At 35.0% G+C, this 14821-nt stretch overlaps 1 protein-coding gene across 3 annotated transcripts in view; it reads left to right on the plus strand.

Moving 5' to 3' along the window:
- LOC104152956 (junction-mediating and -regulatory protein) overlaps nucleotides 1–14821 on the plus strand; it is a 65654-nt gene that overhangs the window by 21373 nt on the left and 29460 nt on the right. For all 3 annotated transcript variants that reach the window (XR_696101.2, XM_009688578.2, XM_009688577.2), the window contains exons 3-4: nucleotides 7218–7368; nucleotides 9643–9812. Coding sequence is in view for 2 of the 3 variants with exons in the window: in XM_009688578.2 (XP_009686873.2) it covers nucleotides 7218–7368; nucleotides 9643–9812 (321 nt within the window). In the remaining variant the exon portion in view is untranslated. The remainder of the gene's footprint in view (nucleotides 1–7217; nucleotides 7369–9642; nucleotides 9813–14821) is intronic.

Here is a 14821-nt window from a genome sequence, read left to right on the forward strand (position 1 = left end):
GAATGCTGGAGAAGGTATAATCAAGGAATTGAACATGTGTAAGCTGTGCTTAATTTGTGCAGGCATCATTTAATGTCCTTACTTCTGGGCTGTTGGTGTTTTAGAAAAAATTATACATAAAGCCATTCAACCGGTGAGTTTTCGTATGTTAATTTCACTCTTTGGATTATTGATCCTTTCCTTCTGATTTCAGATTCTCGGGTGTAACATAGGCATCAGGCAAATGAAGCTTGATATAGAATTACTGAATTATATAATTATATATATATATAATTATATATATATAATTATATATACATATATTATAATTATAATATAATATATTTTTTGGCTATCTGTCTATATCTCTGTTTCCCAAAATACCTTGAAGCGAAGTATGAATTTAGAACCATGGTATTTACAGAGATTATTTCATCCAGCATTAACATTTGGATTCTAAATAGATTTTAAGATATTCTTTTTGCTAGAAACCAGACTTTTAATGAACCAAACAAAAATCTGTAATGTTTTTGATCTTAAAATTTGTGGATAGAAATGTGAAACATTTTTTCCATGTATCAAAATGGTTTTATTTCCTATGAAAGTTTAGCTAATTTTGTGTACATTAAGAATACAGATTGTGATAGCAGAAAGCTGGGAAGTATTCCAGCAGCTGGAAACCTGGAGATGAAATGTTTCTCCCAAAAGTTGGAGGAAGCAGAGTAGCTAACTGTGGTATGATGCCTTTGATTTCACATAGTTAAATCTAAATTTTGTTAGATCTTCCATTCTGAAACTATGGAGGGAGCAGGCCACTTTTGGTTTTTGGCTGTAGAACTTATTGATGGATAATAGGATCAAGCCTTAAGTCCTTTAGGACCAAGATATCAAGTGGTCTTTGATATAGGTTACCACATCTGATTACTTTTTCAAAAGTGTCTTTCAAAAACATAACTTCACGGACAAAAATACCCAAAGCCTTTTATATATGTATGGAAGTATTCACTGGGCTTCAGAGGGAGAAAGAAACTACTTTCTTATTTTGGATTTTTGTTTTGGACAGTACTTTGTAGTCATGGTGACTAGGCACTGTGTGTTTGATCCAAACCCAAGCGTTGTCAATGGGAGGCTTTCTTTTGTTAATACATTTTTTAAAATGTGCTTAGGATTAGACTAAAAATAAAACATAAGATAAATTGTTTCATAACCGACCTATAGGTGCCAGCATAACTTCGACACAAGCATTCTTGAAGGTCTGAGTTGGACTGGGTTTGCTTAACTGAGTGTTGATACGATCTCTGTACAGGTGAGAGACCACAGTCTTAATGACCTCTCAGTTCAGCTTTGGGAAATGAGAACGTTAGAATGTAATAATACGTTATATATGTTTAAAAGCACTCTTAGTTTCATTGGATACATTATCTTCACTAACGTATGTGAATTCACTTGAATGTGAGGGCTTAAGGATTTTACATATACTAATGTTGAGGTCTACCACCGCAAGAAAGAGGTTAGAGCAGTAATTAGCTTCATAAATAGCTTGATTATAATGGTTTTTTTTGAAATTATAGAATCGTTTATTAGTCTATGTTGCTCTTTCAAGCTCCTTTAAGCAGGAAAATCTAACTTTGGCTCAAATGTATGCTGTTATTTTTTTATGCTGGCATATTGATGGTGAACTGTAGTAGTATTGAACCTTATAGCTAATTTGACTTTGATTTATTTAAAATGAAATACTTTGAAACAAATTTTGTTGCATTTAATGTTGTAACTTTTGCGGAAAAAAAGGTTTCATACTTTGTGAGAACAAGTTCAAAGCAGAAGATAAGTTTGATTATGAGGAGAGCTAACAACATTGAGAGAATACTTAAAAAAAAAAAAATCTCTCTCAGATTGTTTGCTAGGTTGGAAAGGAAAGTGAATACACGCTCCAGTCTTATCACAAAACTCACGTGAGTGATATTTATTACAAAATACAGTGCTTATGCTTGAGAAATCAACAGAAGATGTTTTGAGGAGGGGAACAGACTTCAAAATCCCGGTAGTCTAATTTGTAGTCTTGCTCCCAAACGTCAAATAGATGACCTCTGTATTGCTAAATCCATTATTTTTTTTTTATTGGCTCTAGAATAGTTGATGTCTTGGTGAGCTGATTTTTGAACTGAAGATTTTTTTTTTTTTTTTTTAAATCTCATATCAAATTTTTGAGTGTATGGTCATCTTGCAGTGGAAAAACATGAAAACAAAGCTACATATAAGGTCCGTTAGAGGACACTAAAGCAGCAACGATTAAAATGTCAAGATTACTTGCATGCCAGTCAGCTCAACTTCATTCCTCACTTTGGGCAAACAACATCCTCAGGTAATTACAGAGTAGTGACTTGCTGACAACAATTTGATGAAAAACATCTGGTTAAAAAACAAAACAAAACGAAACAGAAACACTGAAGAATTCCTAGGTCTATATAGTAGTATGTTGTAGCTGAGGATGTGTCCTCACGTCACTAGAAATTATAGTTATATACAGTTGGATTTCGAAAAACTCTTGAGAGAGGGAGAAGTGCTAACCTAAGTTTATGCAAAATGGCTGGATCTGCAATGAAGGTAACAAGCATAGTTCCGAATATTCTTTTCTTGTTTGAGAAACTGTTGTAACATACTGAATCACGCTGTGGTAGCCTTTATACTGTCAAATTCTTTCTAGGAAAGGTTATATGCCAGTCTCTGTTTACATTCTCAGTTAGACTCTCCTGTAGACATATGAAGCTCTTCTTTATATGAATTCATGCTGAAATATTTTACTGATTAAAACTGATTACTAATTTAAAAACTAAGATTTTATATACTTTTGAAAAAAAAGGTGCCCTAAACTGACAATAGGGTGGAAGGCAGGCTGGTAGCCCGAGTCAGTGAGGAACTTGAACTCTTGGTGTGAGACTGCTGACTACGAAAGCATGGCATGTTACTGATTGCTTAAATCTGCCTATCTGCAGGGTGTGAATGGAGTGCAAAACTGGCCTGGATGTTAAATCGGAAAACTCACTAACAGGCTTGCAGAAAAATCTCATTATTTTTGGCAATTTGTTATTAATTCTTGAAGGACGTGTGCTTGCCGTTTTGTTCCTATTATATATATTAAGGTTGCTTTAACCGAAGATTTAAAAATCAATTCTTTTCATCCACAAGAGGGTCTAGTACTTCCTGAAACACTCAAGATTACTTGCTTTAAACCAAGTTTTCAAGTAACTAGAATGTGTATTTTTTTATTTTTTCTTTTAATCAAATGTTCTTTTGATGGTGAACTATTTTTTGCCTGGAGTTCAGTCAGTGAAGTTGAAAGATAAATAAACATTGTATAACCATTGATACACATGGGTAAATATATGGAAGACACAACGAATGGTACACAATTAGCCTTAATTCTGGCAATTTCCAAGAAAAAGTACTTGAAGTTAGCAACTTCAGCATTCTTTAAACAATTCTTGTTTAGTTTCCTTTTCTGTATGTCCTAACATCCTGTTTGCTTTTTAATTTGTTACTGCCTTTACTGTTCATGTCTTTATTGAACTGTAGCTGTCGTTCTCCCGTATCTTTGATACAGATAATCAAAACCCCTGTAGTTTGTACTGGTAGTCCTAGTGAGGACTTCAAACCCAGCAGTGTTAGTTTGCATGTATTAACGTTAAAGCCCCTGTCAGTACTCATTCGGATAAAACCAGTAAAACTGTAAAGTCCATTTTATAGCAGAGTGCTTTCACTTAGTATGAGTTGGGGCTGTACATATGGAATTATAATCTATTTTGGGAAATAGTCTTGGGTTACCAGTTGGTAGCATAGTTAAATTAAAACTTATAAGACTAGCTTTAAGAAGTCTCTGAATAGATGATGAAACTGAAATGCCTGCTTTCTTGCTAATACATCCAGCAGGCTGCAGTTAGAATGAGTTGTTCTGCTTCTTGGACTGTGCCAAAGAAAGCTTGCTAAATGTTTGTGCTAAAGCACTCCTTTCTGTATGAAGCTGTTTTCTTTCTAGTTTATCGCCCCTGCCATCTGTAGCGCTCTCTCGATTTGCTTTTGTTCTTTCCTATGATTAACCAACCTATTGTTGGTATATCTTGTTTTTTTCTCTTTTTCTGCCACCTAGGAGAATGATAATGAAGAGAACTGTTGAGAGGTGACAGATCCCTGTCTAAGTTGTAATGTGACCTGGCCTAAATCTATTTTCTGTCAGTCTTGCCCTTTATTGTCCCAGCTGTCTTCAGAAAGAACCTGGAAGATATTCAAGAACCTTGAGGAGTATTCCTTTATTTAGATATATCTGAAACTTAACAAAATTCTGTAGTTGCAGGTTTGTTTCTCAAATATTCTCTCAGTAAGCTTACTTTCCTCTCCTTACTGTGAGTGTTGAAAAAAGGAGGGGGAAAAAAGGCAGGGTAAACCATAATAGCAACCTGTGAACTCTACTAGAGAAGAATGGCTCTGTACTGCAGTACAGAAAATCTTGCCTTTCTGATTCAGTGTTACTTGCTCACAGGAATAGAGACCTCTTTTCAGTTTGTTTCCTCTGAAGACCTAATTGGTTTTCTTTCAGGAACGTATCCATGCGGTGTAGGAGTGCGTTCTTCTATGTTCCATTACTCTGAAGTAATAGTCAGTGGAAAGATGTTGAAGTTAATGGCTTCTGCTGTTTCTTCATCTTCCTGTATGCTTCCCAAGAACTACTTTTGTGAAAGCTGTCGTAATTTTCTTGGTTCCAGTGTATTATCCAGTGCTTTAGCCTGCAAAATATAAAAGCCTTCCAAAGCAAATTTTATCTTAAGGTAACATTTTTTTTTTTTCTGAGTTAGTTTTGCCATAAGGCTTGTATTCTTCTGAAAGTGAATATAGCTTAGGAAGAATTAGCTGGAATGTCCTTTTTGAGCAAATGATTGCTAGAAAGAAAACTGTAGATTTGGCTATGTGACCTACTTGGAAGATGAGAGTCTTTTGGCCACCCTTTTTGTCTAGAACTTTGAGTCCAAATGAGAACGTTTCAGACAAAAAAAGTGAGTTTGAGAAAATATTAGGGAACTGAAAAGCCTTGTAAGATAAAAGAAACTTCAACCATGTTATCAGGAGTTGCTTAATTTTTTACTAAAGTACATTTTTATTGAATCAAAAATAGATGCATATGTTTAAAAGAAGTAGCAATTAGATGACAGTGCCATTTAGATTTTCTCTTTTCACTCTGTCTATTTCTGTCTTTTGGTACCTTCTCTTAGTCGTGTCTAAGTTGGGCAATAGACATTTTAATTATATATTGCTATTTATTCTATAAAACATCCTATGCACATTTTGTGGACTATAATAGCAAAAGATTAGCTGGCATCGTAAAGGTGCAGTAAGCAAAGGGAAGCCTAAACATACTATTTATATGTTGCAAACAGTAATGGAATGCAGAAGCAGGTAAGAGCTTCCTTTAATTTCGTAATGAGGGTTACTCCCTTTTAGATGTATTCATTAAAGGGGATTATTTATTAAAGGGGAATATAGAAAACAAATCTTCAAAACTCATGGGCCTGTTCATATTGCTGTTTAATGGTCCATGTGCGCCTCCCATTTCCTCATTAAATTCTCAGCTAGGATAAACTGTATATTTGGGAGCCATCTCTTCCTCTGTTGTAGGTGAAGAGGCAATTTGCTAATTTGAGAAAATTGATCAAGCTGCCGTATGTTCCTGTTGAGTTGCAACCTCCATTGATCATGTCAATTCCAGTATCCTCTTTACCTAGGAAGAGAAGAGGAAGACTTCTGACTGCATTTGTTTATCCTGATTTTCAAATGATCGTGTTGTTTCATGGTTCTCAGTACTTGGAAAGCATTAATTTCACTAGTCATCATTCACTGATACATGCATAGGCTTTTACTTTTGTTTGGAAATTTTTTTGTCTGTCCACTCCTAAGCATTCCCTGTGGAAATCATGGAACATCTGAAATATTTGTGTTTCATCAAATCGCACAACACCCTGTCAAGTTAAATTCATGTTCACCTATCATTTGTTCACATTTTTATTTTGCCTGTTGCCGTTACAAAGGATTTAGAAATATCCGAGAAGTAGACTAGAATATTATTATTAAACTATGTTTTCCAATGAATTAGCAATTACATAGAGGGCATTGTACGTTTTTGCTTTTAAAAATCATCCCTCTTAGAAATGGGGTAAGTAGAAATTCAAAGGTAGATCCTGGACAATCACTTAAAAACCTTCTGTTTGTGGTTTGCTGTTTGAGACAAGGTTGAAGTTTTGTAAAATTGACATCAAAATTTGAGCCTTTAGAGCTTCAAGTTAAAATAGCTAATGACCTAGAAGTACTTTTGTTTGGTTGGTTTTGTTTAAGTGTCTATGCTAGAGGGGTGTCTTCTTGATTCGTATAAATGAAAAATATTCAAAATTAGGGCTTTCATCAGACTTAAACAAATACTTAATTGTTTGGGTAGATAGTCTGTTGTCTGCAGGGGGGACTGCTTAGGGCAGACTAAGGTTGTAACCTTAACTTGGAGGAAGTGTGTAAAAAAATGTTCAGTTTTAGGACAGAAGGCTGTATGTTTACTAATTTTTAAAATAAACCCCAATCTTTTACTAGCTTTAGATAGTTGTCACTTCTGAACAAAACTGTTTTAGTTTTAGGAATGAAAAGATATTTAAACTCCCAGTCACTAGGAAAATATATTTTGAAAAGTCATATGTAACAGAACGTAGGGGATTGCTTCCCCTTCTTCCCCCCTGCCCCTCACTTCATTCTGAGTTAAGAGCGTTCATTTACTTCAGAATGGAGTATTATCTGCTGGAAGAAAGCTTGGACAGAACATGTTTATTATCTGAAAATAATAAAACATTTAATAAGAAGATACTGGCAAATCAAACTTTTATTTGAGTTTGTTGTGCTTCCGGTAAGAATAGTAATGAAACCCTGGATGTACCTTTTTCAACAGAAAGGAACACTTTAAAGGTGTGGTGGTGGTTTTTTTTTTTTGTTTTTTTTTTTTTTTGCTTTTAGTAGAAGCTATGGTTGTTTGCTGATGGTTCTCCCTTTTTTCTTTTTCTTTCTTTTCCTTCTTTTTTTCCTCTTTCCTTCCTTTCTTTCCTTTTCTTCCATCTTTCTCCCCCCTCTTCCCTCCTTCCACCCTGAAACTGATTCCTGTTGGTAAAATAGCAACAATTCATTGCATTGTTAGTTATGGATTGATTTATTTTCAGATCTCGATTGAGAATGATTACCTAGGCCCCAGAAGAATTGAGAGTCTGCAAAAAGAAGATGCCGACTGGCAGAAAAAAGCCCACATGGCTGTGCTTTCTATTCAAGATCTTACCGTTAAATACTTTGAAATAACAGCAAAAGCACAAAAAGGTAGTTATTTTCTGCTATCCTATACTTCAAATAAGAGATCTTTAAGAATGGATTTAATGTTTACCATGTTCTGTATTGTCATATGTGATTCCTTGCCCCCCCGTTCCTCCCTGAGGAAAATGCAATCGTCATTGCCCATTCGTGTTTTACTGTATGTCTGTTGAATCTTTCACAAATGACCCTTTCCAGAACATCACCAGAAGCAGACAGAATAGAATTTTTTAAATAAAATTTCCAACGACCTTCTCGGTGTGATTATATTAGCTGCTCTGTTCATCCGCAAAGGATTTATGAACCATAGAGTCCCTAACGGATCCTGTCCTCTGTACTGGATGTGGCAGACCACCATAGCAAGCGTGTTCATTACTCTTTCATCTCATTTCCTTTTCCTGTCCCCCCTGCCTTTCAGTAAATTTTTTCATAGCACTAAATATTAAACAGCAACTCGGTTTATCTACCCAGTGAAAATTGCTCTGTTGTTTAGAAGTCTTCATGGCTGTAAGCTTTGACATTTCTTCTATACTTGAAGAATGCAGCAGTTTTACTGAAGAGTTGTTCCAGTTAAACCAGGGCATGAGACTTGCATGTATATCGGCGCTCTTTTGCTCATATCATTTTAACTTAAATTGTGAGTTAATTAGGGCAAACAAACCTGACCTGAGGATGTCACTTCACGTTACTTATTTCAGTTTGACTGTGGGCTACCACTGAAAGAGTTTGTGTCCCACTCTTCCCTGCCTGACTGCAGGTTCCTGTCTTTCTTTGCATTGGTAATAGTGATTCTGCAACCAGATGAATGAGCTGTGCTCCTGGAAGAAAATCTTTGTTGGTGGATAGTTTTCCTGTCATCTCCCTGTATGATTGCTAGATCTGTCTCAAGAGAAACAGTCAGTGCAAAACGAATCCTTCAGTGACAACCCAAATTAAGAATAACACGAAACTGCACCTTATTTTGGAAAAATAGCTAAACCAGTTCAAGCATGTTGGAATCAATTTAATTTTATTTTAAATACTTAATTTTAAATGTTTTTAATTAAATTGGTTCCTTTTCTTACATAATGAAGACACCAAGTAAAAAAACCCTATTAGTTGGTAAAGAATGTATTTTTACTGTTACTTACTTTCATTTTGTTCACATACTGCTTGTACAGGGATTTTTTTATGTCAGGATTGTTGGGGAAAACATTGGGAAATGAAATGCCTGGAGACTTATTGACAACCATAGACCTTTGGTGCACAGGTTGCCTGCCTTTTTTGTTTGTTTGGCTTTTTGGCCTCCTGCTAGTCTATCACAGTGAGGTCTTACATATCAAAATAACAACAGGCGGCAGAAGGAGAAAAACAGACGAGAAGAGTGGTGTGGGTTTTTTTTTTTTTTTTTGGAGTTACCTAATAATAGCATATAATATCTTCTAACACTTAGGGACTGGATGTTGCACCGTTTGATTATGTGACTTTCATGGCTTTTGCTTTGCAAAGCTAAGTATACAGCATCATGTGATTGCTCTGAATAGTAAAAATGGCAAAAATCTTGTGTGTGTCAGCCTAGGTGTTGTCTGGGGCTCAAGAAAAGCAAATCTGAATCAGGCAAAGGACTGCTGCTACTCAGAAGTCTTCCTGGTGAAATTCTGATTCATCTCTGCATAATAAGGCCTTATTGTACTTTGTTTAGTTAATTTGAATTAATACTGTGAAGAAACCTGCTTTTGAATTAAAAAATAGATGTTTTTGTTGTTTAAATTTAAATTCGATTCAGTATTTTTATAGTATTCAACTTGCAGTCTATCTGAAGTTTTTGCTTTAAATAGTAATTCTCATTTCACTCTATTGCAGATTTGTATTAAACTTATGAATGCACCATAGAAGTTGTGAAGGGAAACTGGAGACTAGTAGCTGTTAATTGGGGCTTTCAGAAGCAAGGGAAATCTGGGATGCAGTTTAAGAACACATGGTTGCATTAATTGGGTATTTTTATTAAGTCAAGAGTTTTTGATCTCTGGTTCTGCACAAGTACTCAGAATGTTTCCTCTGTGGGTTTAAAAAAAAATATATATATATATAATGGATAGTCAACAAATAGCTAATTATCTGTTTACAAGAATCCCAGCAGTATTTACATCTTGGATATGAAGGCTAATAGTCTGTCAAATGACTGTTTTTGCTAAGAGGACTTTGTATGTTTTGGATACAGATGTGTGCATAGTCTTACAGTAGGATCACTGCTCATCTGAAAAGTAAACTGCTAAGCTGACCTTTTTTTCTCCCGTTTTGTAGCTGTGTACGATCGAATGCGAGCAGACCAGAAAAAGTTTGGTAAGGCAGCATGGGCAGCAGCAGTGGAACGTATGGAAAAGCTTCAGTATGCCGTTTCTAAGGAGACTTTGCAGTTGATGCGTGCTAAAGAAATCTGTTTGGAGCAGAAGAAACATGCACTGAAAGAGGAGGTAATTTTTCATTCCAATAAATAGAAAAATAAAACATGCAGAAGAAAATGAACCTTATAGAGAAGGATTCAGGGTTGATGTACTTTGGGGAAAAAAAAAGACTTGTCAATATTTTCCAGCTTTTTACAATCAAAACCTTCTCCCCCCCCCAGTCCCTACATTCTATCATGTTAGGCAAATACAGTTGCATGGCATTTTTTGTGCCACTTCTGTATGTTTTCCTTTCACCTTTTCCTGATTAATCTACTTACTAATAAAACCCAAAGGCATTTTAGTATCTTCTTGAGATACCTTTTTGTACGTTAACTACTGTTGCATTTTTTACTGTTAATTTTTACAACTATCCACTGAGACGAATAAAAAGGGGAGAAAGAATGGGAATAGAAATCTGCTATGTAACCTCCACACTTTAGCTCTCAGAGGCCTAAACATCTTTTTGAAGTAATTTTTACGTTCCAGATGGAAGGTATCTGAACATTAGTAAATATACAGACAAGGAGTAGCCTCTTATCCTGCATTCCCTTTCTCTGCTTATCCTAACTATTAAGGCAATGTTCCGAAGAGGGTGGTGCTAGCAGCAGTTTTCCCGAGGACAGAGACACCATACATTAAACTGTGTTTAAATGTCTTGACAGAAAAAAAAAAAAAAAAAAACATACTGGATTTTATGACATCTACTCTGAAGCAAAAATATTTCACTCCCTCTTTTAAAATTCTTTATCTTATGGATATTCTATGCTAAGAACTTTGTTATCATACCAGTATTATTTTACATCTTATCCGTACAGTTACTTGTTTTTAGAGTGCTTTTCAAATGCCTGTCAGTCAGCAGAATGTCACTGAACTGGTGGCTCCTTTATGAAAAGATTATGCAGAGAACTCAAGACTTTAACATGGTCTAGATTGGTAGATTTGTAAGCCTGATAGAACTACGTGCTGAGTTTAGAGCTTCCGTAGAAGTTCAAGTGTTCTTGCTTCTGTAGTTTTCATTTAGTATATTAATCAAATACTTTTTGTTTCCTGGAAAGTGTTCGCATTATAAATATCTAGAATGCTACCACATTTTCCGAGTTACCATGATATGCAAATCATCTGCCTCTTTCTAACCTAAGCAGTAATAAAAAGGAATTTCACTATGTATAATACTTTGAGAAGACGTCTATGAATAATTGCATCTGCAGAAACAGCATCTTCTGATTTTGATTTCAATACAGAATTCTCCAAGTACTTGTGAAAACACTTGTTAGTTTAGCTGGAAAAGATAGAGATTAGCATAAAAATTGCAAAGTCAGTGATGCCTATATATATTGCAGGTTAAGAGCAAGCTGTGTTGGAAGGAAAACTATAGAATCGGAGTGAAGTAAGTTTGTTAGCATAGTTCCTCAAGAGTCAATCTCTGAATTGATCTCGTTCATGTTTATTAGTGATGTTGTCACAATAAAGGTAGAATCTGATGAGGACAAAGTTGAGAGACTTCTTTATAATAAAGAATTGAAATATCGCATCATACTGGAAGAACTGGCTAATCCTAGAGACTAACATCGTAGAAACAAAATGAAGTTACAAATTGTAAAGTGCAGTATTTGACAACTATAATTAAACAAATAGTTTATGCTGTTATATATGGATTCATTAGTTAGAAATAATAAAGCAGTGGAACTATCTGGAGGTGTTACGTGAATACAGAGCGATCATGTACATATATGTGCTGTACCCTATAGTAGTAGCTAGAGATACCTGAGTTACCTCTACAGTTGCCTGCTCTGATAGTGGAAATGACAGTCAAATTGCCATGGCACTGCCCAAAATAATTAATAATTTCTGAGGATTTTTCAGACCAATTACAGCCCTTTATTCTTCTGCCAGCGCTGGTCTTTGGCTTAAATAGCTCTTCTTCCTGCTGGCCTTTATTTTCTCTGATTTATTTATAGAAAAGTCCTGTGCCTGGTCAGCTTTCATTTTGTTGGAGAAAGCAAACCAAGATAGGCTCTGTATTCACCTGATTGTCCTGGTAACCCTTCTCCGTAGCTCCTCCGCTTCCCACTTGTCTCTTCAATAGCGGTTACCAAAATTACATGCATTATTCCAGAAGAAAAGCTAGTGCCATGTGCAATAGTAACAATACGTCTCTGTCTGCTGAATGTACCTCTTGGATTAAACCTTAAGGAGCCATACTGGATACCACGTAGCCCTTGCCTCTAGTTAGGTCTAGAGACACATACCACTGCCTATTCCTCATCATTACACCTATATAGCAAGCATTTGTTGCATTGTGAAGGTTTGGGTTCAAGATTTCCCAAAGCCATCTCTCTCTTGCTAGACCACTGTAGCCTTTCCTCTGCTTTGTGAGCCTGTTAGGTACAGCTGAGACTCGATCTGCCAACTAGCTGAACCACATGCATAGTCGTCTGGGATACGTGGTCATTTTGTTTAGAGGGAGTGCGTATTTGTGAAGTGAAAGAAACCCTGCTAGAAGGTAATGTGCAAAATGTTGTTAGAGGATTATATAGATTATGAAATTATTTACTTGGAATTGCCAGTAGCTTATGGGAAGAATAGCTAGTCTACTGCTATTTGATTCTTTTGAATCTTTGTGGATGTTATGTAGTGGGTAAAACGTCATAAAACGGTGGGAGGTGGCAATTGAATTTTAAGAACAGAGTCCTCCTTCTAGTATTTCACTTAATTTTTTTACCATTGTAACAAATTCTGCTTAAAAAATAAACCAAGTACAAATATGTGCTTTTTTCATATATAGATTGTTGAAAGACTACTCCAGTTGCATGTCAAAAACCGCTTTAAAAAAACCTGGCCAAGTGAATGATAATGTATTAAATTTTAATAAAAGGCCAATTTTAATGTCTAATTTTCCTCGATAAATCAAGATCTTATATTTTACAACTGATGCACCTCCATATACAGAGGGAAAATAATAAAAATTACAGTGCAATAAAGGATTTAAGCAACTGAGGTACAGTAGGAGGAGCTGCCCTAGTTGTGAACTAGGACATGTAACTCTGCAGATGTAGATGCTTGGAATCTGTGAAGTTTGAATTGAAGATTACGTTAATTGTAATCTTTTTTTTTTAATTGAGAGCTGAAACTGTTAGCTGTATTATTATCTATATTTAAAAGAAAAAGAGGAGACTCTTAATCACAAACTACATATTGAGCTTTATTATTTTCCTGATTTGTACCTCTTAAATTCCATCTGTTGTTGTCCTGAGTTTTGTTTGAAGGGAACAATGAAAACTTTCCTTTTGAGGTAGACCAGAGTCTATTTTTGTGAGCTGGTTGCCAAGTCTTGTCCTTGTGACAGTAAACAGAAACATTAAATCACAGTGAGAGCTCTTTTGTAGTTCTCTAAGTATGTAAAATAGTTTGGACAAATGGAAGTGAATGACTGGACACTTAAATTCCAACAAGTCTGCCTTCTTGCAGACACAGGCTTCAGTAAGTAGTGTTCTCTTTTTGCCTTTAAAAGTGGACAGTTCTAAAGATTCAACTTTAAGTTTTATTTTAAACAGTAAATGTTCTGTGATATTGTAAACAAAATCATTTTCCATCAAAGTACTGTTTGTTTGGGTTTTTTTGAAGGTTTTTTTTTTTTGGTAATTCATAATTCTAAGAGTACTGTCCTTCTTGCCATATATTAAGCATGGTCAGTCAAAGATATGCTTGCTTCCAATGACTTTGAGGATGTAAGCACTTCCTGGAGTTCACGACTGTCACTTAACTTTTGCCTGACTTGGAAGCATCAGCAAAAATAGGAATTTTATTAAGAATTCTATTCGAAAGGCATGGTTAGCTATCTCCAGAAAATTGATCTGTAAGAAATGAATAGTGATTTTTGGTAAAGATACAATATAACGGTTTTCAGAAAAGTGTTTCACCATGGTAGCTTTCCCTGTATCTTTTCGTAACTCTATTCATTTTGTACAGCTTTTAGTTTTGGATAGCTTTTTGTAAAGGCCAACTAACAAAGTAACTTTCAAATTTAAAATAATTTGAATTTGAGTAATTGAAATACTAGCTTGATAATAGTACCTGCTGCGTTCTGGGTAACACTGAGATCTGTCTGTGGTCGCCCAAATTTGGAAATCTTTGAAGATTTATTTAAAAGTATTTGAATTGCTTTTTTTTTTTTTAAAAACAGTTTAGGAATGTTTTTGCCTTCTGCACTTCCAGTGCTCAAATTGGGAAACTAAAATTCGCAGTAAAAATCACCATTTTGTTTTCTTTCCTTTAATGGTTATTATTGTTTAAAAACAAAAACCAACAATAAACAAAGTTCTAAGCACCTCAAGTGAAAGGTGAGGTGCATTCTATAGACAAAACTTGTGGTGATAGCTAGGCTTCTAATAATGCAATGAGAAACTATTAGAAAATTACTCATTAATAATGATAACCTAGTTTGGTTTTAATAGCTAAATTCCAGATAACTTCTTTTGAAATTGCATGGTTAGATCTTAATTTACTTTTTTACTTTCTTTCCCGGATAACGACTGGGTAATTTATTGCTAAAGATTAGGAAGAAAGGTAAAACCCAGCATTTGAAGAGGCTTTTTTGTTTGAATGACTTTGTGCATCACTGAGGTTTAATTCCCATTTAATCAGAGAAAGAGAAAGATTAGGTAGTTATGATCACTTAGAAGCAACTCACTATAGGTTAAAAAATCAAAATGAAAATATTTTCTCAAGGCAAACCATTTAGCTACTTTTTTTTCTAGGGATAGGAAGATAAAAGTTGAGTATTCCTCTAAAAAGATTAAAGTACTGGAAAATTAATAGGAGAGGCTTCAGTTGAAAAAGAATAGAAAAATGACAATTCAGAGCAAAGACACGATGTTACTATTAGATATTTATGAGAACACTGCTGGTGTTCAACAGGTTGTCTACATGTTTTTGAATATTTATTCTTGGAAAACAGAAAGAGTTTATTATAATAGTCATGGGGGACTTTCATCATGGGGGAAAACATGCTTCTTTCAGTGGCTGGAATTTTTTAT

The sequence above is a fragment of the Struthio camelus genome, chromosome W, assembly GCF_040807025.1.
Source record: "Struthio camelus isolate bStrCam1 chromosome W, bStrCam1.hap1, whole genome shotgun sequence".
NCBI classification, from domain to species: Eukaryota; Metazoa; Chordata; class Aves; order Struthioniformes; family Struthionidae; genus Struthio; species Struthio camelus.